This window comes from Apteryx mantelli, chromosome 1, assembly GCF_036417845.1.
Source record: "Apteryx mantelli isolate bAptMan1 chromosome 1, bAptMan1.hap1, whole genome shotgun sequence".
Lineage (NCBI taxonomy): Eukaryota > Metazoa > Chordata > Aves > Apterygiformes > Apterygidae > Apteryx > Apteryx mantelli.
In genome coordinates this window covers 131,555,015-131,582,373 of record NC_089978.1, presented here as the reverse complement: position 1 = coordinate 131,582,373, position 27,359 = coordinate 131,555,015, and the positions used below count along the sequence as shown (strand labels likewise).

The 27,359-nt window shown below is 45.4% G+C and overlaps 1 protein-coding gene across 2 annotated transcripts; it reads right to left on the bottom strand.

Annotated features, from left to right (window-relative positions):
* Positions 1-332: 332 nt before the first annotated feature.
* On the bottom strand, positions 333-25,340 carry TMEM39A (transmembrane protein 39A). Of its 2 annotated transcripts, none has more exons than XM_067302152.1 (9): positions 25,163-25,340; positions 9,276-9,469; positions 7,991-8,213; positions 6,460-6,543; positions 4,852-4,994; positions 3,988-4,336; positions 2,953-3,140; positions 2,291-2,411; positions 333-689 (listed from the first exon to the last, which is right to left on the bottom strand). In XM_067302152.1, the coding sequence occupies exons 2-9, from the start codon at positions 9,386-9,388 to the stop codon at positions 456-458; spliced, it is 1,455 nt and encodes a 484-aa protein (XP_067158253.1). In that variant the 5' UTR covers positions 9,389-9,469; positions 25,163-25,340; the 3' UTR covers positions 333-455. The 2 variants fall into 2 exon arrangements, with proteins under 2 accessions (XP_067158253.1, XP_013805556.1); XM_013950102.2 differs by lacking the exon at positions 25,163-25,340 and adding an exon at positions 23,815-23,917.
* Positions 25,341-27,359: the final 2,019 nt, after the last annotated feature.

Genomic DNA, 27,359 nt, shown 5'->3' with positions numbered 1-27,359 from the left:
GCTGAAAGCCCCCTGTGTTTCCTTACTTCCCCTTGCTGTACTCATCCATAACTCTCCATGAGACCAGTTCCTATTAGCAGCAGTCCCACCCCCACCACATGCAATGGTAGGACAGTTGTGTGAGCAAAGCAGACACAGTGACCACACACACAATCCTGTTGCTTCACATAGATATATGTATGGGTATATATATACGGTATATACACACTGATTTTTTTATATATATATATATATATATATATATATATATATAAAAACACCTTGTTTATAAAGCGACATTTAATTGCCACTGGTTCCCTTCCCACCCCACAAAAACAATAGTATACAAAATATAAAATATTTTAAATATTTATAAATGCCGCAAGAAAAAAATAGAACTGTACGAAAATATTTTTTCTGAGGTTCTCTCCCTGTCCTTTGGGAAGGGAGAGGTAAGGGGTACGCATTTGGCAGGCCTAGTGTGCCTTGAGTCCATAGTTGTTAAGTGGGTAGGAATATGCCCTGCCTAATACTATCCGGTCCCGGAGGAGCTTAAATAAGACATAATAATTGCAGAAAAGGATGAGGGCCATGGAGAGGGTATGGTTCCACTTCTCTGAACGCAGCAGTGAGTAGAGCTGGTAGCAGACCACACTGCCTTCAATGAGGATCAGCAGGTTGAGCAGCCGTAATGGACGGTGAAAAAGGAACTGCAGGGGAACAGTTAAAAAGGATGGAAAAAGAAGAACATCAACAGCATTTCTATGGTTTGCTGCAGCATTAAAGTAGGAAGGGGTGTGTATATAATGCCTTCTGACTTCACTGAGCTAACAAGGCTCTTATATCCTACCCACCACTAGCTGCTACTTAGATGACAGAAGTTTAGGAAACAAGGCATGCCAAATTGTAATTTTCCTTGAGAAGGGGAGGACTGATGAAATAACCTAATGGTCAGCTCACATATTTTCCAGTTCCCCTGGAAGAGGTTCTATTAACTAGGATCCTCTTAAGAATACACTACTGTCTGATGGAAGAGCGGCATCACCATGGTGAGAAAGCACTCACAAGGCAGCAATGACTTTTGTCTTGCTCAGACATCACTGTAATGCTGCAATGGAGAAGTCCCTCTGCCAAGAACAAATACTTTGTTTAGCAGTAAAAAGGATGTTGCCCAGCACTGAACTCTGCTCCATCCAGCCCAGCCAAAGCATGTGTGGGAGATGGGCGCATGGGGAACAAGGTTCAGCTGAGCATAACAGGTGTGATGTGGCCAATTCATGATAGGAAAGGGACTCCCCAGCTTCTTGAACTAAAAACCACTCTTAACAAGCCACTGCTACTAGAAGGGTGAAAGCCTCAGTTTTACACTCTTCCCCTCTTGCATAAGCTCTAGTACCCCAAGAGCTGATTCAGCTCACTAACCCAGCCAAAACCTAACCACTTCTTTTTGGATTAGTCTTCTGCCAGGTAAGTGAGCTGAATTGACCCTAATGAATAATAGAGCTCATATGACATAAGTGGTGGGAACCACATTTGACAGCAATGATTTAAATCAGTTCCTCTCCTCCTCTGGAACTGTGTGCTCAGCTCCAGGCTCCCGAGCCACCTCAGTCCTCAAGAACCACATAATTGAGTAGCAGTTACTTCACCACCACCACTGATGACCAGTGCAGCAGCTGCAGGCCCCGCACCACAGCTGGAATGAAAGCATCTGCAAACCTGGATGGCATAGAATATATACTTTCTAAAAACTAACTACTTGATCATGGGGAGACTGCATAGGTAGCAGGGAGAAAAGTGTGGTCTTTTAGACATAAGCTGTAAGCTACTGACTGTTTGATTTTTACTCTTTGCTGACCTGCAGTTGTTTCAGGAGTATACTGAGAAAGTATATTATTACAAACACAGGAAGGTAACCAAGGTGGAGCAGCAAGTCTACTACCAAGAGGCACAACCCACAATAAAGGATGCTGGGGTGATCCCTGCAGAGGACAAGATTTTAAGACTATTGTAGTTATGGCGGTAGTGGAATTTTTTTTTTTTTTTTTATCTGCTACTCAGTTCATTTGGAAGTAATTTGGGCACCTCTACTGTATAAACACAGGGTCCCCAAGAGTGACCCTGAAGTCAGATCCTAAAAGGTGGTGAGGAGAAAAGAGCAGGAAGGTACGATTATTCTGCTAACACGTCTTTTACTGAAGAAAATATCTAGTCTAATTCTTCAGTTTAAACATAATCTGCTCTGCTGCAGCTAGGTTTGAGTCTCTCCTCCCTCCCACAATTATGACACATCAACAGAAGAGATACTTGCATAAAAGCGGGCATGGGAGACGTCTGAAGGCACTGCTACATTGTAAGGCCCAACTGCTTTATACAGGCATCGGCTACGTCGCACCAGTACTCCTTGTGGCCATATTGTGTTTTCTGACCAGCTGTGGGGAAAGAACACTGTACTGTTAGCACCTGAAGGAAAGCAAGTGGGAGGATGTTCCCAACTCACTGAAGGACTCACAGGAATAGGACTGCATCTTGAAAAATAACAAAGCCTCTGCCACAAGGAAACATTCCAGCTCCCACTGGAAAACCACAGCAAGGTGAGGAGATCATGAACTCATCAGATCTCTGAGACTCAGCAATGTGAACAAATGGCTCCCAGTACAAGAACCTAGCCCATTGCACTGGAGCAGGCCACCCCTTCCACCTACACAAGCTACTGCTCCAGCAGCCAAGAGGAATCTGAGCATTTATTGCTGGGAGGGAACAAGCACTGACTGGAGGGGCTTAGACAGCTCTAGAGCAAATGTTTGTTTCGAGGGAAGAGAAAGATCAGCAGAGTTGTACCTGTGACACCAGCACTGTGGGGAATGGAAAAGTTTCCCTGGGAGGTAGCATTGCTGGATACTTGCCTATCTACTATATCATTTTATCAGCCCCTTGCCAGGCATGCCAACCCCTCACCATCCCCACACTCACATGTGCTGTGGAGCATTGCTGTAGGAACCATGTTCTAATTTCTGCCACTTGCCCAGATGGGCAGCTGATCTGTGGAGCAGGTCGCAGTACTTGGGGGGCAGCAGCTGAGTGGTGAGCATGACAAAGGCATTGATCCACACCATGATGAGGTGCTCACAGGACCAGCGCATGTCGTAATACTGGGTGCTCTGCAAAGAGACCAGACAAGAATTTAGCACCACTGTCACAGAACAGAGAAGGGAATGACAAGAGGACATACTCTGTGTGCATCCAGCAGACCCACATCACACATTACAGGCATGCGCTTTTGGGCCGGTGATTTCAGAGGGTTACAGTTTAGGAAACACCCAAGACTCCCTTCTCCTTGACCTGAAGGAGAAAGGGAAGGGGGGTGATGCTGCAGCTGGTACATCTCCTCCCCCAGCAGCAAACAGGAGGGTTCACTTGCTGCAGAACTGCCCCAGGAGTACCAATTGCACCAGGACAGCTACATGGATTGTGGAGCCCTGCCCATTTCATTACATCAACTGAGTTGGCTGTGTAAGTCCCAAATATCCTTGTTAATGAATGTTGAGCTGGTTCAAATTAGAGAAATACAGATTAAAAATACAACCCCCACACTGACAAGTGGTTCTCAGATTTAGGTTCCCAAACATCCTAGTTGGCTCTGTTTTCTAACAAGCGAACACCAAAGCCTCTGATCCAAGCACTTGAAAACCAGGACATTGGCTCTGAGACAGTAACAGGTGCCCTTGTCTAAGAACACAGCTATCCATCTACCTAGGACAGGGGGTGGGAGAAGGGGAGTTAGTAAGTGGGGTGATAGGACTAGAGGTGCATCACATTTATGGCAATACCTATCCGCCAACCAGGAGCAGTACTAGTGCACTCCGGATGCAGCCATGCTCCGCTATCCGGGCTGCCAAAGGGGAGACAGAGAAAAGGGGAATTAACCAGGAATCTGGCCTGGCAGCAATTCACACAACATTCAGAAGGAGACGGGCAGGGGCACAGAGAGCGCCAGACGAGAGCTACCTTCACAAAACACAGTGGTAGGAATGCCACATAGTAGGCACTGAAGAGAGAGTTGAAGAGAACTTCCTTGATCCTGCGGTTGAAGTCTGCTTTTAGGCACTCCACCTCATTACGAATGAGATCTGGAGAGAGGGGACAGCTGTGGGTGGGGATAGACGTAGGATTATTGAACTGTTCTCTCAGGGATTCCCACAGAAGCGAGAGGAAATCTTTGGGTTTGACCAGGCTGCTGACATCTGAAGCCCCATCATCCACCATCTGATCTTGTACCAAGTAACCACAGTCCGCAGGTAGGGGCTGTGCTCTGCTGTCCTGGTGGAAGCAGCACAGAGGAACGTACACACCAAACCTACAGGGAGAGAAGGAAGAAAGGAACATGGGCTGAAATGACAGCTATCCCAACATGAAGAGTGCATCTTCTGATGAGATGCTGGCCCATATCAGAGGGGTAACACAGAAAACCCTCATTTGAGAGGCTAGTGGCCAACTCTTATTCTCCCTGAGAAACTAGGGGCTACAGCCTCGACAACTGTGCAGAAATGCTTCTTTAAATCCCTTGTTTATGGGAACCAGTGATCTCAATGGCTCAGACTTCAGTCACAGTAATGATCCCCCATGCAACTTGCATACTGCATGCAATTTGCTTCATAAGCTCAGTGCTCTTCAGATAAAGGCTCCACCCCCTACCTCTGTTATTCCTAATTCCTCTCTACTTATTAGGTCAGGAAAGGTCTTTTTTTGCATATCTTCTGGGGGCAGATTACAGGCAACAGCCCTGCTTCTCCCAGTGTTCTCTATGTGGCTCATGCCACCCCAGGTGGCTATGCTCCCCGTATGCTGAAGGTACAAGGTGTTGTTACTCACGGGTAGCCCAAGAAGAGAAGGTTGAGAACAGAATGGCTGCGGAAGAGATTGACCAAAGTCCAGCAGAGCACCCATCCACAGAGGGTGAGCAGCACCAGGCGCACCATGTAGTGAATCACTGATGTTGCACCCACCTGAGAGGCCTGCAAATCCAGAAGAAACATTCAGCCACTCCGTCAGGCTAGTGCTAAAACACACAGCACAGGGTGTGCCTGTGGAAGAGGAGCAGGGGGAGGGCGCCAGAAGGCGCTGTAACAGGCATGGCTGCCCTCTTCCTCTGAGAAGTAGAGGGCTGACTCTCACAAAGGTGAAGTCCTCTGATTTCATTCACTGTTTGGGAAAATCCAAAAGATTCGTGAATAACCCCAAGTTCTAGGGCATGACTGAAATAGGGCTGTTTCAAATTCACGCTGCAAAGTAGGAAACATTTTTGCTCAAGTCCTTTATTGTTCCGATGATACTCCAGGATAGCCTGAAATACATTTCCTCTTGTTATTTCCTTTGGAGGGATCAGGTCTCAGCATTCATTTTCCCAAAGAACTGGAATGTCCAAGTTCTCAGCTGAAGGAAGAAAAGATGGTGCACCTTGGACAGTTCCAAAACTAGATTTCTACCACCCATCTCTATTGGATGTACAGGCTGCAGTCTAGCGAGGAGGAGTCACCTTCAAAAGAACAGCAAGGAAGCTTGTTCCAGTTTCCAGAGGGGGTAAGGCAAACTGAACTATAAAAACACTTTTAGGGATTAGAGCCAATAGATGGGATGCTCAAAAATCTGCATGAAAGCTTTCAAGGCAGAAATTTCAGTCTATGGGAGGTTTTACTGAGGACGGGAAAGTAAGTGAAAATGGCAGGAATTAGAGGTGGAAGAGAACTTCTGGGATCCCATTTAGCCCATTCACCTATTCAACAGGACATAACTGTTAGGTGTGGGTGTGTGTGTGCACACAGTCATTTTAAACCTATTGCTTAGTCCAGAGTCATATAACTATTTCAGTGGGCACAACTTCCACTTTACCCAGAATGACCTCTTTCAGACTTATATTTGGCCTGGTTCTGCTCTCAGATACACAGATGCACGTGCTCTCAAAATCCAAAGTCACAACTCCAAAGCCTCAGCAACCTGAGTAAGCTTAAGAAGAAGCCCTAGTATAGGAAGAACAGTTCTACCAGCTATTCCTGTTTCACTTTGGTGTACTCAGACATTCTCCTTCTTCTGCCACGTCCTCTGTAATGTCCTATTCACTCTTCCAAAATACCAAGCCTCCCCATTCCCCACTCTGCTACCTGACTAACAATCATCTCAGCCACTTTTCTGGCAGGAGATAGTGAGCTACAGTATCACGCCTGCAGAAGCAAGTGGAACCATTCCATCTCTTTCTAGGTGCAAAGACAACAGAGCTCCCAAATACTACAGGACATAAGTGGGCTGAGGTAGAAGAGATCCAAGGCAGAAGGGCACTCCCAAAAATCTTAGTCCTTCACACCCAGACTCTTCCTGGGGGAAGGAACTCTCTAGCTATCCAACTCACAGAACTCTCTCAAGACACGAACAGTTATGCTCTATGACCAGTATTAGATGCAGAAGAGTGAACAGTGGAAATATTACCTCGGAGATGAGGGCCCACACCAGTCTCCGTGCCAGCATCACTGTAATGAATGCCGCCAGGTGGTAGTCAATGAGGTGAAAATTCTGAAGGAGGAAAGAGAAAAGGTCTTTACCAAGAGGAGTGGGACTGGAAAAGCTGGCTGTTGAGAGTGCATTGGGACCTCACGTAAACATGCCCCAAATCTGTCTATTAAGAACAAGGGAGAAGGGAGAAGGGAGAAAAATCAGTAACACAGGAATGTCTACAGAAGTGAAATCTTCCCCATATGGAGGTTCCTTCCCACAGAGAAATTTCTACTGAGGGGAGACAAAAAAAAAAAACAACCCAAAACCTTCAGGCAGATATTTTTGGGGTCAAAGGGAGATCTAGGACCAGGATCCTACTGTGGACAACTGCTCGCAAGTTCTTCTGGGAAAAGCCACTAAGAGTAAGGGGAGCTGAAGTACAGTCCAGAGACCTGCACATCTACTCACTTCACCCCTTCATCTCAGAAGCAGGCTGTAGTGTCCACCAGTGCTCTGAGATGTCATCATCAAGTTGATCTGAGAACTGTCATCTTCATGGGTCACAGCTCTGTATTACAAGTTAATGTTGGCTCTGGCTGCATCAAGTTAGATACAACTCTTGGCCTCCTTACAATTTGTTAGTGAAGCCATCATATGGGTTCTGGTTATAATGGTTAGCAGACTCTGAATATTGCTGTCTGGGACTTGAAGAATTTTTTCTGAGTAAATGAGAATGCTTGACTTCTGATGGGAACAAATGTAAGACCATTAAATCTTTTCACACAGGGAGCCTAATACAAAATGTTTTTTTTTCTTCAAAGAAAGCTGTGTCCAGCATCACGTAGCTGAATTTGAAAGAGATCGCTGGATAACTGGAATACCAGCACCACCTGTCAGTATGGAAACTAAGGAACCACCTCATGCTTCAAAGCAAGAAGGCAACCATCTAAGTTGGGGGAACCACCTCAGATGCTAGCTGCATCCAGATGAAGTCTGATGGCATTAGAAGACTCAGGAACAGGTCACTGCCAGGAAGCCCAGCTTTCTGGGTCAGGAAAGATTAAGACTGAACCTGAGGAGATTGCAAGGTTTACATGAGCTGAGGATCTGACCTCCTCCCCAACTCCTCTGCTGCTGATCTGCTGTGAGATCCTAATGAAAACTTCTGTCATCTGCATTTTCTCAGTCTCTGGTGTTTCCACTGGGAAGAGGCATCAGCACCAGGAGACAGCAGCCTTCTAGAGTCTCAACTCCATTTCAAAACCTTGAGGCTAACTAGGCCTCGCAAGTATCGTAAAAAAGATTTGCACTGAAGTAGTCCTGCTAACACCTCTTTCTCTCTTTCATTTTCCATGTATTTTCTCCCCTTTAAAATAGGGGGTGACATGGCCCTGGTGATGGGGGGGCATGTGAAGTCCCCTTTACCCACTTAAGTCAAATGCTTGGCCAGTCCTGGACTGAAGCAGCAAGAACAGAAGCTGTGTAATCACAAAACACAGGTGACTGCATAAGCTGGGAAACTCACCAGTGAGGTGCAGGAAGCAGGATGATTGTATGGGTACCACCAGACAGTCTTGTAGATGTTGATGTACTGAATGAAGAGGGCTACCAGTAGGTAGATGAAGAACAGGAATTCAAAGAGAAGGCTCCCATCCAGAGGCAGTTCAGGTATCCGGCAGTGACGTACAGGCTCTGGAGTAATCAGGGCTGTGATTGGAGGTGCAGAGAGGCTGATGGCACTACCATTCCTGAAACAGACAGATATCACTCACTTTGGGAAACATCCTACATTGACTCCACCATCTTCCTGGAAAGACAGTACTTGTGCTTGCAAGTTTGGGACTGTGCATTGCTGGAGTAGAGATGGTACCAGTGCTCTCTTAGATAAGGAGGTACCTAGAGGAATTCAGCTACTTCCCAGAGGCTGACCCGTCTGTGTACTGACATTTCCTTCTTGCCCAGCCTTCACAGGAGCCTGTGACAACCAAAAGCTCCAGCAGACTATGCTGAGGGAGAAAGTTCAACACATGTAAACCCTGCTGTATTTGACTGAAACCAGGATAAACAACGTTCCCCAGGAACTTGGGGTGCTGATTCCAAGTTTCCAACACAGTCACTTTTTCCTCAAGAATCTAAGACTGTGCCATCCATCTACCTGTCACAGCCCAAGAAGTTTTTAAAGGCCAAAGCTAAATGACTTGGCCCTCTCTACTCTGTAAGAATGAACCTATACCAACTAAGTCAGGACCTCAACATGCAGCAAATAGTTTCTCCAGTTTACTCACTTCTGCATAGAAGGAAATAACACTGGGCTCTCTCTTAATCTTTATGACAAATGAGGAGATCTAAATGTCACTGTGTGTTCCTTTTTCAACCCCCAGCTTCCCCAGAAAATGGAGATGAGCTTTACCAATTGTGAGAATCTGTTTCATGTGGAGCTGACAGGGCTAAAACAGAATATAGACATCCTCCTGCCCTGCCTTTCTACCATGTAGGAGGGGGACTCATAACTGGGCTCTGGCACATCACAGTAATTTCCCAGGGCATTGCAGGCAACAGAGTAAGAGAGAAGGGGACTCATAATCGGCTAGAATTCACTACCCTGGGAATTGCTGCAGAGAAAGACAAAATGAGCACTGTACGATTTCCACCCCCAGCCATTGTGACCACAGAGAGCAGCGAAGGGTGGCTGAGAACACTTGCACAAGCTTCCCCTTGAGGCAGATTTTAACATAAGTTGAGAGGGGGGCCACAGAGGGAAGCATGCATCACCAGCAGAGCCAGGAAGAGAAGCTGGGATTTGCCCTCACCTGTTTCTCAAGCCAGAACCATTGCCACAGCTCCCACCAACCAGGGTCTGGAGAGAAGGCAAAGCTGAACGGCTTAGCTGCTGCCGACTGGGTCCCCTTCTTCCACCGGGCATGACCAGGAACCAATCCACTTCCAGTGCCTCCAGCAGGCTGTGTCCTGAGACCCAGACAACAATCCTGAAGCCTTCCCAGGTCTGCAAAGAGGCAGAATCATCAGTTAAGCTGCAAACTTCTGGTGAGCTGGTCTACAACCAAGCCAAATGAATTCAGGCAACAGGAAGCCATTTTCATACATGCAGAGCCTTGCAGTAAAACTGGGACACCCATCAGCACCCTAAACACCATCCCATTATGATGGCACCAGATCAGTGCCTGTCTGCTTACACAGAAGGGACTCTGTTGACACTATATCTTTAAGAAGTGACAGCTTAAATTAGCCATCAATGACTGGTAGCACTTCCTGTTGGCTGGAAAGCTTTACTGAGCATTTCTAGGGCCAAAGACAGAACAACTGCGTGGCTTAGTTTAAGAGCAAATATGGAAGAATTTTCTCCCTGTTACAGTGTGAGAAACTGCTAGAGCTTTTCAGGTCTTTTTAACCATCCAACACACCATTTGATAGCATCTGATGCTGACAGATAATTTGAACCCCCTCTGTTGGGGCTCCAAATGGACAGCCCTAATTGGTCTACATGAAGATTTGGCAAACCAGTTAATTGCATGATTCAGCTCTCTTATTGCTAAGAAAACCTGACTGACATGCTGGTAGGAGATCCATTTAAAATGATCCTAGCTAACAGAGTAGTGCAACAGAAAATATATGTTTGAATGTAGTTTGAACGTATGGATAGGCAATCACATATCCCAGCCTTAAAAGCCTATTCTTAAAAAAAAAAAAAAAAAAAAAGTCTTTGATTATTTTAAATGTTACATTTAATTCAATCAGTTCCTTCCAGGGAAGTACCTGGGACAACAGACCCTGTGCCCTGCCGGAACGCCCGGAAGAAGCGGCGGGTGATTGTTGTGGGGGACTCCCTGCTGCAGGGGACGGAGGCACCTATCTGCCGACCTGACCTCATGTCTAGAGAGGTTTGTGGCCTGCCGGGGGCTCGTGTGAGAGATGTCATGCAAAGACTGCCTAGGCTCGTCCATGCTTCGGACTATTACCCACTGCTGCTCTTCCATGTGGGCGCCAATGACACCAAGGGCAAACTGGAGACCATCAAGCAGGATTTCAGAGCTCTGGGGATGGTGGTCAAGGGTCTGGGAGCCCAGGTCATCTTCTCCTCAATCCTGCCAGTGAGGGGGATGGATGAGAGGAGGAGGAGATGGACTTTCCAAGTTAACGACTGGCTGCGCCGCTGGTGTTGGCAACAGGGTTTTGGTTTCTACGACCATGGGACGCTGTTTGAAGATCGACAACTGACGGCGAGAGATGGGATCCACCTCACGAGGCAGGGCACGCGGGTCTTTGCCAACAGGTTGGCCAACCTGGTAAGGAGGGCTTTAAACTAGGAAAGATGGGGGAAGGGGAGAGTTATACTGCCAGGGTAGCTGGCAAAAGACTGCTCAAGTCGGGATGCCTCCAGCAGGTGAATGCAGCCAGGGAAGTGCGCATGGGATGTGGCTATGGAGGATCCTCTTGTATCCCTCCTGGGAAACCTGCATGCTCGATCACCTCTCTGAAATGCCTGTACACCAATGCACGCAGCATGGGGAACAAACAGGAAGAACTAGAGGTCTGTGTGCGGTCGCAGGGCCATGATCTCATTGCCATTACAGAGACATGGTGGGATAGCTCGCATGACTGGAGTGCTGTCATGGATGGCTACGTGCTTTTCAGGAAAGACAGGCCAGGCAAACGAGGTGGTGGAGTTGCTCTTTATGTGAGAGAGCAACTGGAATGTATTGAGCTGTGCCTAGGGGTGGCTGAAGAGCGAGTCGAGAGCTTATGGGTAAGGATTAAAGGGCAGGCTAGCATGGGGGACACTGTTGTGGGTGTTTACTACAGGCCACCTGATCAGGAAGAGGAAGTCGATGAGGCTTTCTACAGACAGCTGGAAGTAGCCTCATGATCACAGGCCCTGGTTCTCATGGGGGACTTCAACCACCCTGATATCTGCTGGAAAGACAACACAGCTAGGCTCAAACAGTCCTGGAGGTTCCTGCAGAGCATTGGTGGCAACTTCTTGACACAGGTGGTGGAGGAGGAGCCAACAAGGAGAGGTGTGCTGCTGGACCTTGTACTAACAAACAAAGAAGGACTGGTGGAAGATGTGAAGGTCGGGGGCAGCCTTGGCTGCAGTGACCATGAGATCATGGAGTTCAGGATCGTGCGAGGAGGAAGCAGGTTACTAAGTAGGATCGCAACCCTGGACTTCAGGAGAGCAAACTTTGGCCTCTTCAGGGACCTACTTGGAGGAATCCCATGGGTTAGGGCCCTAGAAGGAAGGGGCGTTCAAGAGAGCTGGTTAATATTCAAACATCACTTCCTCCAGGCTCAAGAGCGGTGCATCCCTATGAGTAGGAAGTCAAGCAAAGGAGGTAGGAGAGCTGCATGGATGAGCAAGGAGCTCCTGGCAAAACCCAATCAGAAGAAGGAAGTATACAGAAAGTGGAAAGGGGGACAGGCCACTTGGGAGGAATATAGGAACACTGTCAGAGTATGCCCCGCTGGGATGCACCCACGAGTGCTGAGGGAGCTGGCGGACGTTATTGCTAAGCCACTCTCCATCATCTTTGAAAGGTCATGGAGAACAGGAGAGGTGCCTGAGGACTGGAAGAAAGCCAATGTCACCCCAGTCTTCAAAAAGGGCAAGAAGGAGGACCCAGGGAACTACAGGCCAGTCAGCCTCACCTCCATCCCTGGAAAGGTGATGGAGCAGCTCATGCTGGAGGCCATCTCCAAGCATGTGGAGGAAAAGAAGGTGATCAGGAGTAGTCAGCATGGCTTCACCCAGGGGAAATCATGCTTAACCAATCTGATGATAGCCTTCTGTGATGGAATGACTGGCTGGGTAGATGAGGGGAGAGCAGTGGATGTTGTCTCCCTAGACTTCAGCAAGGCTTTTGACACTGTCTCCCATACTTCCTGAGCTTACCTATGAGGATGTTGTGGGTTAGATGAGTGGACAGTGAGGTGGATTGAGAACTGGCTGAATGGCAGAGCTCAGAGGGTTGTGATCAGTGGCACAGAGTCTAGCTGGAGGCCAGTAGCTAGCGGTGTCCCCCAGGGGTCAGTCCTGGGTCCAGTCTTGTTCAACTTCTTCCTCAATGACCTGGATGAAGGGACAGAGTGCACCCTCAGCAAGTTTGCTGACGATACAAAACTGGGAGGAGTGGCCGATACGCCAGAGGGCTGTGCTGCCATTCAAAGAGACTTGGACAGGCTGGAGAGGTGGGCAGAGAGGAACCTCATGAAATTCAACAAAGGGAAGTGCAGGGTCCTGCACCTGGGGAGGAATAACCCCAGGCACCAGTACAGGTTGGGGGTTGACCTGCTGGAAAGCAGCTCTGCGGAGAAGGACCTGGGAGTGCTGGTGGACACCAAGTTAAGTATGAGGCAGCAATGTGCCCTTGTGGCCAAGAAGGCCAATGGTATCCTGGGCTGCATCAGAAAGAGTGTTGCCAGCAGGTCGAGGGAGGTCATTCTCCCTCTCTACTCAGCCCTGGTGAGGCCACATCTGGAGTACTGCGTCCAGTTCTGGGCTCCCCAGTACAAGAGGGATGTGGCACTACTGGAGCAAGTCCAGCAAAGGGCTACAAAGATGATTAGGGGACTGGAGCATCTCTCTTATGAGGAAAGGCTGAGAGAGCTGGGCCTGTTCAGCCTGGAGAAGAGAAGGCTGAGAGGAGATCTTATCAATGTGTACAAGTATCTGAAGGGAGGGTGTCAAGAGGATGGGGCCAGACTCTTTTCAGTGGTTCAGAGCGACAGGACGCGAGGCAACAGGCACAAACTGAAACACAGACAATTCCATCTGAACATGAGGAAATACTTTTTCACTGTGAGGGTGACAGAGCACTGGAACAGGTTGCCCAGAGAGGTTGTGGAGTCTCCATCTCTGGAGATATTCAAAACATGCCTGGATGCAATCCTGTGCAATATGCTCTAGGTGACCCTGCTTGAGCAGGGGGATTGGACTAGATGATCTCCAGAGGTCCCTTCCAACCTCAGCGATTCTGTGATTCCTTAAAATGAACTAGTATGAGAGAGGTTGGGCCACTCAGAAGGTCAATAACAAAGCTGGATTCTCTGGCACAGACTTCACCACTTCCTATATAATTTTGCTTTTATTTCATGAATCTCACACATGACACTGCAAGGATTTTGGTAGTCAAGTTAAGTTTTTGATGGCTAACAGACATAAGAGAATGACAACTTAAACTGGAGCGTTAATCCTGAAGTCATTCCAACTGAGCATGCTGTACCGAAACAAGACATTGAGGGTGAACATTTCACTACAAGGACATCTGTGTATGTGTTTCCAGAGACACTAATCAGTTGCCCTTTTGGCAAAAATATTACAGCCAGAACCAACCCAGGCTCCCAAAAGGTGGGAGTGCTTTTTTGGAAGCTCTGAATCTAGTTTTGAAATTTACAGATAAAGCCTATCTTCTATTTATAATTCAATTATCACCTCCTTTAAAATCCTGAGAAATCATAGCTGGCAGAAGTGCCAGGAAGTTTGTTGAATGAGTCACATCACTGTCACCATGAACACAGCTTGCAAGAGAACTATTCTAAAACGCTCCATCTGAAAACTTTCTTTTGTATTAGAATTTCTCATGCTGCATCTCTACTCCAAAAAACATTTCTCAAAGTTTCATCTTTAGAAATGCCATTTTGATTTTTGTTGAATGTTGTGTACAAACCCATGTGAAGGTCACTTGCAAAAAAGTATAAAAGAGATCCTGGAGAACAAATGGAATTGTGAAGTTGCATGAAAGAAGAGAGCAAACATTGGATAGTTTGTGTTTGGAGAAAAAAAAAAATTCAGACTTCTTAAAACTCTCATTATGATTCCAGTGACAAAACAGAATTGAATCCTTCCTTATCTTTCTGATCAATACTTTAAAGCTTACAGAAAAAACTTCTCTAGAATGTTCTGGAGTTTTATTTGGGAACAATTCGAAGACTCATATTTCAGGAATTAAATATAAACAGAGGAAAATTCTCTTGCCAACCCTGCATGCATGGGACAAGCAGAGAGGGCAAAGGACAATGCAGAATTCATCTAAGGCATCCAGATGCTTTATATAAGCAGTTAAGCAGAAAAGGACGAAAAAACTCTAAAGGGAATAACTTTAAAAGCCACTTCAAGCCAAATTAAGCTATTATAAGAACTGTGCAAGCTAAAATAATTGATCTGATTCAACCTACAGGATATTTATGATAACAGATGCAATACCCAGAAGCTGGTGATCTAATTAGAGGTATTAACAGTGCAAGATATTTTATGCCACATTCAGTAATTCATGCAAATAATTTAACAGCTTTCATTTGTATTATTCAGTTAGTATGCTTTACATGTTCATCAACTTAGAGACTTGGAAACTAAGTAATCATGCTTTCACCCTCTGCTTTTGCAAACCAGTAAAATGTTGGCATCTGCTTGTAAAAGAAGAATGCATATAGGAAGCAGCTCTCTTTAATGCAAGTACACTATACTTTAAATGCACTTGAATAATCCCTTTCACAGTGATCCATGAACATATAGATTGGGCTAACCTATGAGTACAGTTACTAAAGCCACACTTCAAACAACTTGTTGACTTCACTGGACTCTGATCAAGTTTCACAGGTATCTGTAAGAGCAAGATCTCCCCAACAACGTTTTTTTTTTCAATAGTCAGGTGAAATCAAAGCTCCCTAGATCAAGTCAAACAACGTGGCGAGACTACAGATCAGTTTGACTGTAAGCTGGCATTTTTTGCCTTGAACAAGACAACAGTCCTCCTTTGGGGGAAGGAGACACAGGGAAAAGCCTCTTAATTTAAACTAACAATTGAAAACTATAAAGGCATGATTCTAGTGTGAAAAATGACTCTGTAAAAAAAAAAAAAAAGCATTCTAGTGTGAAAAATGACTCTGTTAAAAAAAAAATAAAAAAAAAAAAGCATCCATGACCTTTTACTCCAGTAGATCAGATTCCTGTGTGCATCCAAGTCATAATAAGTTCTCATAAAGACCCAGCAGAGCAAGCTGGGAGCCTGCCAGGCTCCCCCTTTGCTCTTTGTAGGTCCCCCTGTAGCTGCACATCAGCATCTTTTATTTTATATACAGTCTCAGATGCAAGAAGTGAATAACAGTAGATAAAAACTTTTCCTGTCAAGACTCTGTAGTCCATTAGTTTGATTCCACATTGTTTTGAGGGAAGTTGTAGGTGAACTGGGAGTAACAATGTCACACATTTGTAGTGCCTGCCTCCTCAACATCCCCAAAACAGAAACAGCCTAGTTTTCAAGTTCTCCTCTTTTAGGCAGATGTGGACATCATAAAAACACTCGAGAAAGCTTTGAGAATCAGCTACAGAATAGTGGTCCTGTCCATGCAGATGGAAAGAATATGGGTATGGACAGGTCTTGGGTCACTTTCTGTTCAGGGCAGAGACAAAACCTTCAACTGTGATATAGTTAACAGAAGATCCAGGAATGAAATGCACCAAATCGTCTTAGATTTGATTTATTCATTTAGGACTACAGGAAATATTTACACATTTTATTTCTCCCTGCCCCCACCATCAGCTCCCCAGCTATCCTGAAGAGGCAGGATCAAGGCAGGCAAGAACCACTGTTGCAAGCAAGCCTTTACTGATGAAGAGCTAGGCAGACAAGCTATCCACCAGTTCAGAGGTGAAATAGCACACAGCCTCATCCTGCTCCCCAGTGACCATCACTCAGAACCATATTCCTGCATCAGCAGCTGTCTAAACAGCACTTACAAGAAACAAATCAGAAGAGAGCCAGTGACTCATCAGAATGAAAAATCTGCCTGGTTCCCTGTCTCTTTGCTGGAAACACTACAGTGCTTAGCCAGTTATTTTGATGACGTTAATGCTTTTTAATTGGAGAAAACTCCAAGCTTCCAATCCTCCTGGGAAGCTCGCTGCACTGGGGTCTGAGAATCGCCAGAGCATAGAAAACATTCAAGAGGTTCTCCTTGACGCCAAAAGGCCTATAACCAGATACTCTTAAGAGCAGAAGGGGAAATGTGGCGGCCACCCTCATTTGTAGCAATACAGCTCAAGAAGACCACAGGCCTCTCATTGCAACCCTCCATCTTCATCAAAGCCGCCTTCCTGCCTGAGCACGTGACATCTTGGGGTGAGGCAACACATTGCCTCTGTGGCCGTTTGTGAGGGAACTCGGCCTGCCTCTTCCTCAACAACACTGGAGGTTCCCTGTGGTATCTAGGTTGCTAGCATGATTTTCCATTTGGGGTGCCCACACTTTACAGCTAAACAGACATCGCAGCACACCTGCCATCTGAAGAGGCGCTGCTGAGCTGACACCATCACTCCTTCGCAGGAAAGCCCAGCAGGCTGCCACCACGGCACAGCTGAACACCATTGGCAGTGCTGACATGAAGCACAGGGAGCTACCAGTGCTGACACAACACTGTCAACATCTCTAGACCCTCAGGGTACTGCTGCTAATACCTAGGACCACAGCTAGCATCAAGTGCAAGACAAAAAGCATAAAGAACCGTAAGCAGCACAGGAAAGGGATGAGCCAAGGAGTGCAGAAGAAGCCAATGTCACTGCTATGGCTTCCTTGCTATGGGAAATGGCAGAGTATATCTCAAAGGCATTCCTGCATCGAAGTATCTGACAGTCCCTCCCAACTCTATATCATGTGTCTAATCCCCTGCTGTTGGGAGCGCTGACTTCTACGTTATTTTCCTTCATAAAGGAACCTATCCTGGGACAGAATTCAAAGGACCGCCTGAATAAACTCCGACACTCAGGCTTCCCATCCGCAAGGGCAAAGGACCATTTAAGATCTTGACAGTTCACCCAGGCTCAGTGAAAATCTTTTTCTCCCAGTGCTGCCACTGAGCAGCACAGCCAGTACCTGTAAAACTTTTGGGGATACTCATGGCCAGTGCCAATAAAAAATGCTACAGGTGACAACCACTCGCTGTGTGGCAGACAGTGGTTTGTGTATAAAACCTTCTTTGAGCAGCACTGACGGGCTTCAAAGACAGTTACTAGCCTCTAGTGAAATAATTTCTGAACAGATGGGAGGAGAAAAATAGGAAAGGATTCTCTAACCTTTGGGATTAAATATATACTGTAATAATTATGACTTATCTAGCAGAGGAACAGCTCGCTCTTTCTCCTCTTCTTCCTTCCCTCTCATTATCAGTCTCCAGAATTGAAACAAGCACAGCAAAGAACCTTGTCTCTTGGGTTATAGTCACTGTTCCTGATCAGTCTAATCCAAATTTGGCTTTTGTCCTGCAGTCCTAACTCCTTTGCAAATTATCAGTGAATTTGTGTGATATTCAAGTTTTCTTCTGAACTGCTATAGTCCTACTTATTGTGGCTCTTTTTTTTTTTTAATTTCCTTTAGGTGTGAGAATTTTATCTTTTTTTAAAAAAAGGACATTTTGACAGATGGGAAACTTAAATGCAAAGCTGGTAACTGATTTACCCAACACAATGCAATATCAAGAATAGAGCCTAGAAATAGTTATGACTGCACCCGTGCTTTGATCATGAGGCCACCTTGTTAGCGTTGTCACATCTGCTGCAGCTAAAGCCGAGATGCTGCAAAACTTCCGCAGAAGCGTTAACACAACAACCAAGTGCTTTTTCATTCCCAACCCCAGTTTTCAGGAGGAAATAACTGATAGGTTATCAGACTGAAAGCTAAATATTTGGCTTGCCTAGACCTCCCTCCGCGTACAGTAAACAGGACCTTTGAAGTCGGCCTGCTAACATAGGAGTACACCTGCCACCTGGCACAGAGCTGGGTGCGGGGAGGCAGAACCGGTTAGGAGGGACATCTCTGAAGTCAGCACATTTTCCACATCCTCACGCCGTACTGAACTCTCAGGAGCAACAGATTAACAGGGAGATGTCAGTGCGGACAGAGACAGAAATACCCTAAAGCACAGTCAAGGATCAGGCTCCAGAGGCACTGAACTCACAGAATGAAAGCATGGCTGTGAATCACCTCTGTCAGGTGATTCATTATCAAGACTAATTTTTGCTCGGTGACTAAGAATCTCCTTTGTAATAACAAAACCAACCAGCAAGACCAAGTTAGTGCAGGGTTTTCTGAGAGCACACAGTTACAGTTCTGGCAAACAAAGAGGATCCATCAACTGGTCTTCTGCACGTGTCCCAAAAGCAAAGGGAAAAAGTTAGCACGAACTGCATAAATGCTGTATGACTGATTTCAGGCATCTTCAGGGAGGAAGGCTAGAGCTAAGCAGATAAATGAATGGGGAAAATAAAGCTCTAGCTAAAGACAATATGAAGATAGTACCTGCCATTTGTAGCTGCCACAGTACTTCCAATACCCACTCAAGAAATTGGAGCAGGAAAGCCTATTCTTCCATGGAAAGCATATCCAGGGTAAAATGCAGTAAATTCAGTTTAGCTCATTCAGCAGACATATTCATGAAAGATGAGACATATATTTAAGTTCTTAATACTCTAGGCCAGTAAAATTATCCAAGAGACTAAAAAAGCAGTTTTTAAAAAGCACAGAGATTTCCAACCTGAATCCTAAATTCCTTAGAAATCTCCTCAAATACCTTATTTCTGGGGGTCTGAGGAAGAGATTTCCAGAGGCATGCAGGAAATATGGTCCTCTTCAGGATACAGATAAAGTCAGGTCTTTGTGATTGGACAAAAGGAGATGCATGCTCTAAGCACTCTTAAGGACAGTCTGTCTAGTAGAAGAACAAAGCTGCAATTTCTAGACTAATAAAATAATACTTCAGAACCATATAATTATCTTGTGTAACTAACTGCTGCAGGATGGTACAGCAAACAGCTTAGTAAGACTTTAATGAAGGATTATAATAATTTTATGAATGAAGATAAGTGCAATTAGGTTTAAAAAAAGAGATAACACAAAGTCCTTGGAGCTGATCACCTACAAGTGACCAATAACATACTTCTCACCTAGAGGACAGTATCGCACGATTAGCCAGATATTAAAATTTTCCTTGGACTCTACTGAGATATACAGCAGTGATCACAGCTAAAAACTGGATTTGGGAATAAAGAAGACATTTACTAGTTCTTGCATGAGAGCAAGAAAGAATTGCAAAGTTCATCTTTTCCGGCACCAGAGGGAAACGCAGGCCTAACTAGTTGGATCATGGTCTATTTTCGTCTTACAGTTCCTATGTTCTAAATCATATGGAGAAAGGGATAGTAATTCCAGTCTCATAGACAGCAAGAGAGTCAAACTAAAGAGCTGTCAGGAATTACTTGGCTAGACATATGTTTCTCAAAGACAACTTGCATTGTCATCTGAAAGACAGAAAGAGTTTGAGATCCAAAACAGGATTCAGATATATAACAACACAGAAGTTTTAACTTCCCATTTCATAAGCCTATCACAGATAAAAACAAACATTTTATCACTGTAGAAATGACTACTCTCCATTTTTCTCCATAACATAAGTCGGCTACCAGTAGGCCAGAGGGTTTACAAGATATCTAGGCATTTCTAGTGTATCATAGATTCAGAGCTAGATTAGCATATGGTCAGCTTTGAGGCAGACTAATACTGCAGCAAATAAAGAAGCAATTTAAAGGGAACACTTATTCAAAGGCTGGAAAGTTAAGCTACATCAGAAAGATGACGTATTAGCAGACAATACAGGCAAAGCCATCAAAGTCATCAGTTAATACAATTTATCAACATGCATTCTTAAGTTCATCTCACACCAAAGTTCTTCTGGAAATACTGCATATCTGCACAGCACTGCTAAAACACAGCCACTACTGACAGGCAGAGATACTGCTCTCTGTTACACAGTGCAGTGCACAGCAACAGTCAAAGATGGGGAATTTGGGATATGGGCACCGAGTTGTTCCCCCCCCCCCAACCTATTGGGACAAACATACAGCAAAATAGACCACTCCAGAGGAGAGGGGGAAAAAGGAAAAGAAAACAAACAAAAAAAAGCCATACTTAAGACCCATCTTTTAATTTTCAGACAAGTAAGCCACTGAAATCAGCGTTCTCTTCCAAACCTCACACCATGCATACGCATGGTCTAATGGCCCGAGTACAAGATTATAAACCAGGAACTCTTTGCTTTCTAATCTATGCTCTTCAATTTACTTGCAGGGAAGTTGTTTCATCAATTTGGGCCTCAACTTCCTTATTCCAAACAGAATAAATATTTGGGCAAGTATTTATCCTCCCAGGGGTCTCTGTGAGTAGCAGTGAAGATTTTTATAGCTTTATTTTAGTGCTCTTGACAAGCTTTGTTTAAACAAACAGAAGCAGCTTTCCTGCTGTTTAGGCTCCTCTGCCAACCCCTATGTTTAATTTAAAGGAGATCAACCATGGTGACAGATCATGGGGAGTCACTAGGATTTTTCTATTTGTCCTCACATAGCTAAAAATAGGGCAGGAATCTGCCATCTGTAGCAGTGAATTTGAAGACAGAGCAAGGAATACTTCTCAAAGTCATTTCACATTTTTTCCTAATGGCATCTAATGCAACTTTTACTGGTGCTGTGCATGGATGGGTGTGCCTAGCTGTACCTAATCAGAATTCATTTAGCAGCTACTCTGAAAGCCTGGCTTCCTTGTGCATTCAGATCAGCTGCAAATTACTTGAGCCTTACTCTAAGTCATCAGACTGGAATTCATATCAGAAACTAGCAGTACAATGATGATTTACATATCCCTGACACCACAGAAAAGTGAAATTATGATAGGGAATTCTAAATAGATCATCCTGAAAACATAGTTTGCATAAAAGCATAAAACACATAAAAATACATGAACTCCCCTCTAATTGTATCTTAAATAGCAGGTATAGGTAATGTTTTAATCAGCAATCATTTCATATGGCCCTATTCTTATGCAAGTCTCCAGCAAAACTGTAAGGGCCTTCAGTTCAATTCCCTTTACTCTGGTGGACTTTGCTTCCTCAGTGCTAACTCAGAACCTCATATGACCGTTTGTAGAGCAGGTAACCTTGCACATCAGGAAAATGCAGTAGGATATATTAATCCCTAGTATTATTTATTATTTTAGCCATCTGAATTTATGTGCATGCTCCCTTAAAAACATTTCTGTGCCACAGAAATCTGATAATTTTGCTTTAAATTAGTCATTTCAAACCTGCCAGCATACATGGATGCTGCTGCACCATGCTGGCCAGCACAGCTTTTCTGACTAGGTTGCATAATACCCTCTTCCCACCAGAAGTCTCTTTTTCCGCTTGCAACATGTTTAGTCCAAAAAGTCCAAAAAGGTTGGAATGAATACACCCAAATCACTCAAATAAATACACCGCATAAAGAATGGCAGGAAATCTGTTAGTTGAGTTTATGATAGCTCATGAATGATTCAGCCACATCACACAGCAACTAGAGATTTACCTCCAGTTTTAAGAATTCACCTGTTAAAAAGCACTTCAAATTGTAATACAGATAGAAAAATCAGCTAAAGTTTCCTTCAGCACAAGAGACCTACTTGTGGTGAGGTGAACAAAGAGGAGGAGAGCACTAGCTTCATGACCCTATCCATTACCATGATAGGCCACACTCTGCAGACGGAGAGTGGATTACTGAGATGGCAGAGGAAACGGATCACTGAGAAAAGAGGAAGACTGACTGTCATAACTTCATATCTTCCTTAACGTTTCTTGTGCATAAGCTAACACTGCAATATCAGCATTAAACTGCATCAGTTCTCCAGCTGAATAGCAGTGCAAGAACAAAAATTGGGCCTAAGAAAGGAAAAGAAATATATTAAATAACAGAAAACTGTATTGCAGAGTTAAGTACAACAGATCAAGTAATATGAAGTCTAAACAACACAGGCATTTAAGTAGATTCTGCAAGCTTAATTCAGCTCTCCTATGTATTTCTCAGTCCATAAACATAACAGGACATAAAATTTGTATTGGACAAACTAAAGAATGGCTAGAAATAGATAATTTTTTAAACCAGGTATTCAAATAGTAAACACTTTCAACCAAATCTGAAAGTTTAAACAGAAATGGACTGATTTTTCACAAGTGCTAAAAATGCACACCTCTTTATGTTGACAAAACACCTCTGATTCATTTAGATCCAGAGTATGAATCCAAATCCATAAACTCAGAGTTTCATGTTCATAAACTAAACCTGAACCACATGCTTGTAATGTAACTGACAGAGAAAACTATTTTTCCAAGATTTCATGATACTGAGGCACAGAGAAAGCATGGAGGCTGAGGAGTGGAAAGGCCTCGGTCAGTACTGTCTTGTACCATACCATCTTTAGGAGCTGTAACTCTATGGAGTAATACTGTGTGCTCAACTAGCTTCAGAGCTGAGCGCTCACTGAAACTGGAAGCCAGCTTAACAAACACTTCTAGCTTATATTCTCTTGCTCTATTTTTAAACATCCAGATTTGATGCCTGCAGAAGAAAAAAAAATGTTTGTTTAATGATATTCAGACTTGCATTGGAAATTGATTTGAACAACTCAAGAGAAAAATCCATGTTCACTGCTGCCTAATTCCAAAACCGGCAGAAAATTCCTCAAATTCTACACACACAATTTAATCCTCCAGAAGATCAAAAAGTCATGCCTGAAGAAAACATAGACAAAAAAAGTGATTAGGCCTGTCTGGTTTTGAGTAATACATAACAGTGTAACTACATTGGTGATGTTACATCAGCACAAATATTGCTAATATAGATAGGGCACTGAGAGGAAAATAGCTTTATTTCCTTAGGTGTCACAGGATGGCATTAATATCCCTGTGAAAAGAATAATTCAGAAAGGTGCTAACCTATACATCTTAAGAAGGTCTGCAGAAAGGTGCTATCCTATACCTCTTAAGAAGGTCTAAAAATAATCTTCTCACACTATAATAGAAACATACCCTGCAGAAGCAGTAAGTAAAATGTTTTATCCCCATTTTATAGGCAGAAAGACTGACACACAGAGTAAAAGGAAAAAAAAGGGAAGGGGGGGCTTGGCTTTTCTAAATTATCAATGATTTTGAATGCTTAGGTTGAAACAATACAGGCACAATGGGAGCGTGGATAACCAGACTTTCTGAAAATCAGGTGTCAAATGCCTGCAAGTAACTAGATCTGCCAAGAAATGGCCACGAATGGTTTGTACAGGAGGTATACAGCTGCTCTATGGTCTTGAAACTAGGAGTACACATCACAGTGGACAAGACTAACTGACCAAGCTACATTTCCTTAGCTCCACTTTGCCTCCAAATAAGTTAGCCCTGGATGGCATTCCCACCCTACAAGCTGGTCTGCACGGCAAAACAAGAGTAAAGATGCTTGAGAACTGAAGCAAAGAGTACATGTGTCCACACCTTAAGAAATTCCAGCCTGATAAGGGACAACAAGGAGCGGGTGAAGATTCAGCACAGCTCCCGTAGACATCAACATTGCCTGGCTAACGTTTTGGCTTCAGTGGGCCCAGCTTTTACCAGCAGCGCCATCAAAATGCCACACTGAGCACCTCAGCTGAAGGTGTCCATGCTCCAGAGAAGCAGCTAGAAGGAGAAATGAGCGTCAGAAACAAAGCAGCACCAACAAACACAAGTGCTGAGAGGTGAGCAAAGGAGCAGATGGTGGTTTAAAGGCTTGGTGTCCATTTCCTGCTCTGCTCTTGACATCCTGTGAAACCAGAGTTGAACCACTCCAGCCCCAGCCCTGTAGCACTGCATTCCCCCCCACCCCCCAAAAAAAATCCTGCTGATTGCAGCCAGTCAACAGACCTGAACTCGTTACAGAAAGGACGCCTTGTCTCTAAAAAGTTTATGACTCGCCACGCTGGAATACAGATATCTCGTTCCTTCATTTACAGTCATAACAAATGCCCATGATATGAGGGGCCTGGTATTCACAACCAAAAGGCATGCACAAGAGTGACCATACATTGCAAACAAAACTACTTCTGTTTCTGCTAAACATTTGTGTGTTAAAACGATCCCAGAACAGTTAAGGAGCTACCTCGTATTATAAGCAAAACCATCAGTGCAACTACTATCCTATACAATAGAAGATGATCAAGACCGTGCAAGACAGAGCAGCAACAGAAATACACACACACATTAATTCTGGAAATGATATCTTACTGCAGGTTAGATTTGCTTAGGCCTATGTTTTAATATGCTAAATAGAGAACTGTCTCAGCTCTGCCTGTTCCCTGTCGCGGTATTCTGTCATATGGCCCTGTCGGATTGACTCTTTAAGGCCAGCGTTTTAAAAGCGCAGAGCAAACCTACACCTGGCCCCGAACAAACTTTCTCATGTTTAATCCTCAGAGCACGTCTTTCAATAACGTGCCTACACCTCTTTTCTAACCCGAACATACTGCCTAGGTATCAAAAAACGTCTAAAAATCAGAAGTTCAGGGCCAAATATTGCAGTGAAGAAGAACCCAACTGAAAAAAAAACAAAACAAAACACCCAAACACTCCCCGCCCCGGAGTCGCTGAAAGCAAAACTGCAGCACATCCCAAAGCATACCGCTCCAGCCATGCCCGCGGCGGCAGCCTGCGGGGCCGGCAGGGGCACGCAGCCCGGCCGCCCCGGGGAGCCCCCGCAGCCCGGGCGGGGGGAGGGAGCGGCCCCCATGGCCTCTCGCCCCCGCCGGCTCCCGGGAGGCAGGAAAAAGCCGCCGCGGCGGGGAGAGGCGGCGGGCGCCGTACTCACACATCCAAGCGCCGACGGGGCAGGCGGCGGCGCAGCTCAGACATGGGCTGCGAGGAGAGTCCCCTTCTCCCGGCACCGGCACACCCACCGCCGGGCCGCGCCGGGCCGGGCGCTCCCCCGGCAGCGCAGCGCAGCGCAGCACGGGCGGCCAGAGCCCCCTGGGCGCCCCCGGCGCGGCGCGGCGCGGCGCTGCCCTGCACAGCGGCTGCCCGCGCCGCCGCCGCCGCAGCTGCCCAGGAGACGTGGCAGTGAGGGCTGATGCTCTCATCACAGGGCGACAGGCGGCGGCGGCAGCAACCACCGCAGCGGCGGCGGGCAGCGCCCGGCCCACGAGGGGAGCGGCGCCGCGGGGGCGGGGCGGCCGCGCCGCACCGCCATCTTGGTGGCGGCCGCGCCGCGCCGCCATCTTGGTGGTGGCAGAGCGCCAGCGCCGCCGCCGCCGCCGGCCCGGCCCGGCCCAGGGGGGGGGAGGCGGCGGCACCTGTCCCACGGGTGTGATGTCAAAACTGCGAGTGAGGCTTGCGCGTCACCACAGTGTTCAGGACGAGCCAAGCTGAGTCTTGGTCTACGCAGAAGAAACTCCCTCAAGCTCTCTTTTCCTGGTCTTTGTGCCCCCTCCTTGCCTCCTCTGCTCCAGAAGTGCAGAGATCATCACATTCTTGATGCCCTTCTGCTCCCTCTTACCCGAAATCCCTTCTCCAGCACTGCCAACAAGTTGTTTCCTTTCTCCAGTCCTGAAAACATGCTCCTTCCCAGAGGCCTTAATAACTCAGTGGTGCCAGTCCTTCATGTCTCTCTGCAATGCTAATACAAATCAAGCACAATTCAGAAAGTAACTCAAAACTGGTGCTCAGTGTTGCTGCTACTTCATCCTTCTGGCTGTTTGTTTAAACCCATACATCATCCACACGTTGGCTAGACTCAGGGAAGAGTCTCGAGGGGAGACACTCTGTCTCTTCATTTGCAATTTGCCGTGCCAAGTACATTTTTGTTGCTATAGAGTCATGAGTAATAATAAATCCAGAAAGCTAGACGTTTTGCATCACAAGAGGCCAAAAATATAATTCACTGCTTCATTACAGTCAGCAAAAGCTATTTATCCCATGACTGAACAACAACAGCTGAAAACTCCTGCTGCATTGCCACCTCCGGATGAAATGTGATGCAGATGCCAGAAGACCTGGACCACCTGAACATGGAAGCAGGTTACTCTTCTTTCATACAGGTACTCAGGACAGCAGTAAGGCATGGGCAGAGACACCCAGTGAAAAATAAACTGGGAGGAAGGAGTATTGGGTAATATTTGCAATAGCCACCAAGCGGCAGCATATAATCGAAGGTAAGTTGATACTAAACCAACTACAGGCCGTCTAGTGCAGGGTTCAGAAAGGGACTTCTGGGCCAGCTGGTAGACGCTATCCCAAAGCAAAGAGGTTGTACTGGTGAAAAGGTATCCCTTTGAATGATTATCTTTCACAGTAACAAGAAGAATACTCTTCCAGTCTGTTTGAAAAAAAGGTCATGTCATAACATGCCGAGTGAGAGAGAGGAAATAATGGAGAAAAGAGATAATCTTGAAACCCAATTACACTCAAGGCTGACAAAAAGGAGATTGTCCCTCGTTTCCCATACAGCAATAGCCAAAAACTAAGGAAGAGATGAAAGTTCAGTTGAAATAACTTGACAAATATCTGCAAAAGTCTGCTTTCTAGCCTTCCACCCATTTATTTTCATGGTCCCAAACATTCATTCTTTGGGCTGAAATTTAGTTGGCCCGCTGTCAGCCTAATGATGTTTGTCTTTGTTAAAATTCACTCAGTGTAAAATTTGTTATTTTTAACTTTCAGGGTAAACTCCATCTTTTCCTATTGAGTAATTCACATCACCCTTTTGAAAGACAGAGTTACATTATCACAGAATTCAGTCCAGAATCCTGTTGTCTAATCCTCTGTACCATGTGTGAGCTGTAGACAATTCTGCCTGGGGACACGCTACTTACAAGCTTTACGCTGAGAACTTGGTTACTCAGGCCTGGCAAACTCCTTTGCTGATCAGGCCAGGTTTTTCTATGATAAATGGCATAAAGGGGCTCTGATATGGTCTCATTGGCTTATCAGTATGGTCGGGCTGATTTCCGATCTAGAATACATACATACATTTTCCTCCCATCAGTCTCAACAGCATCCTCAATTAATTT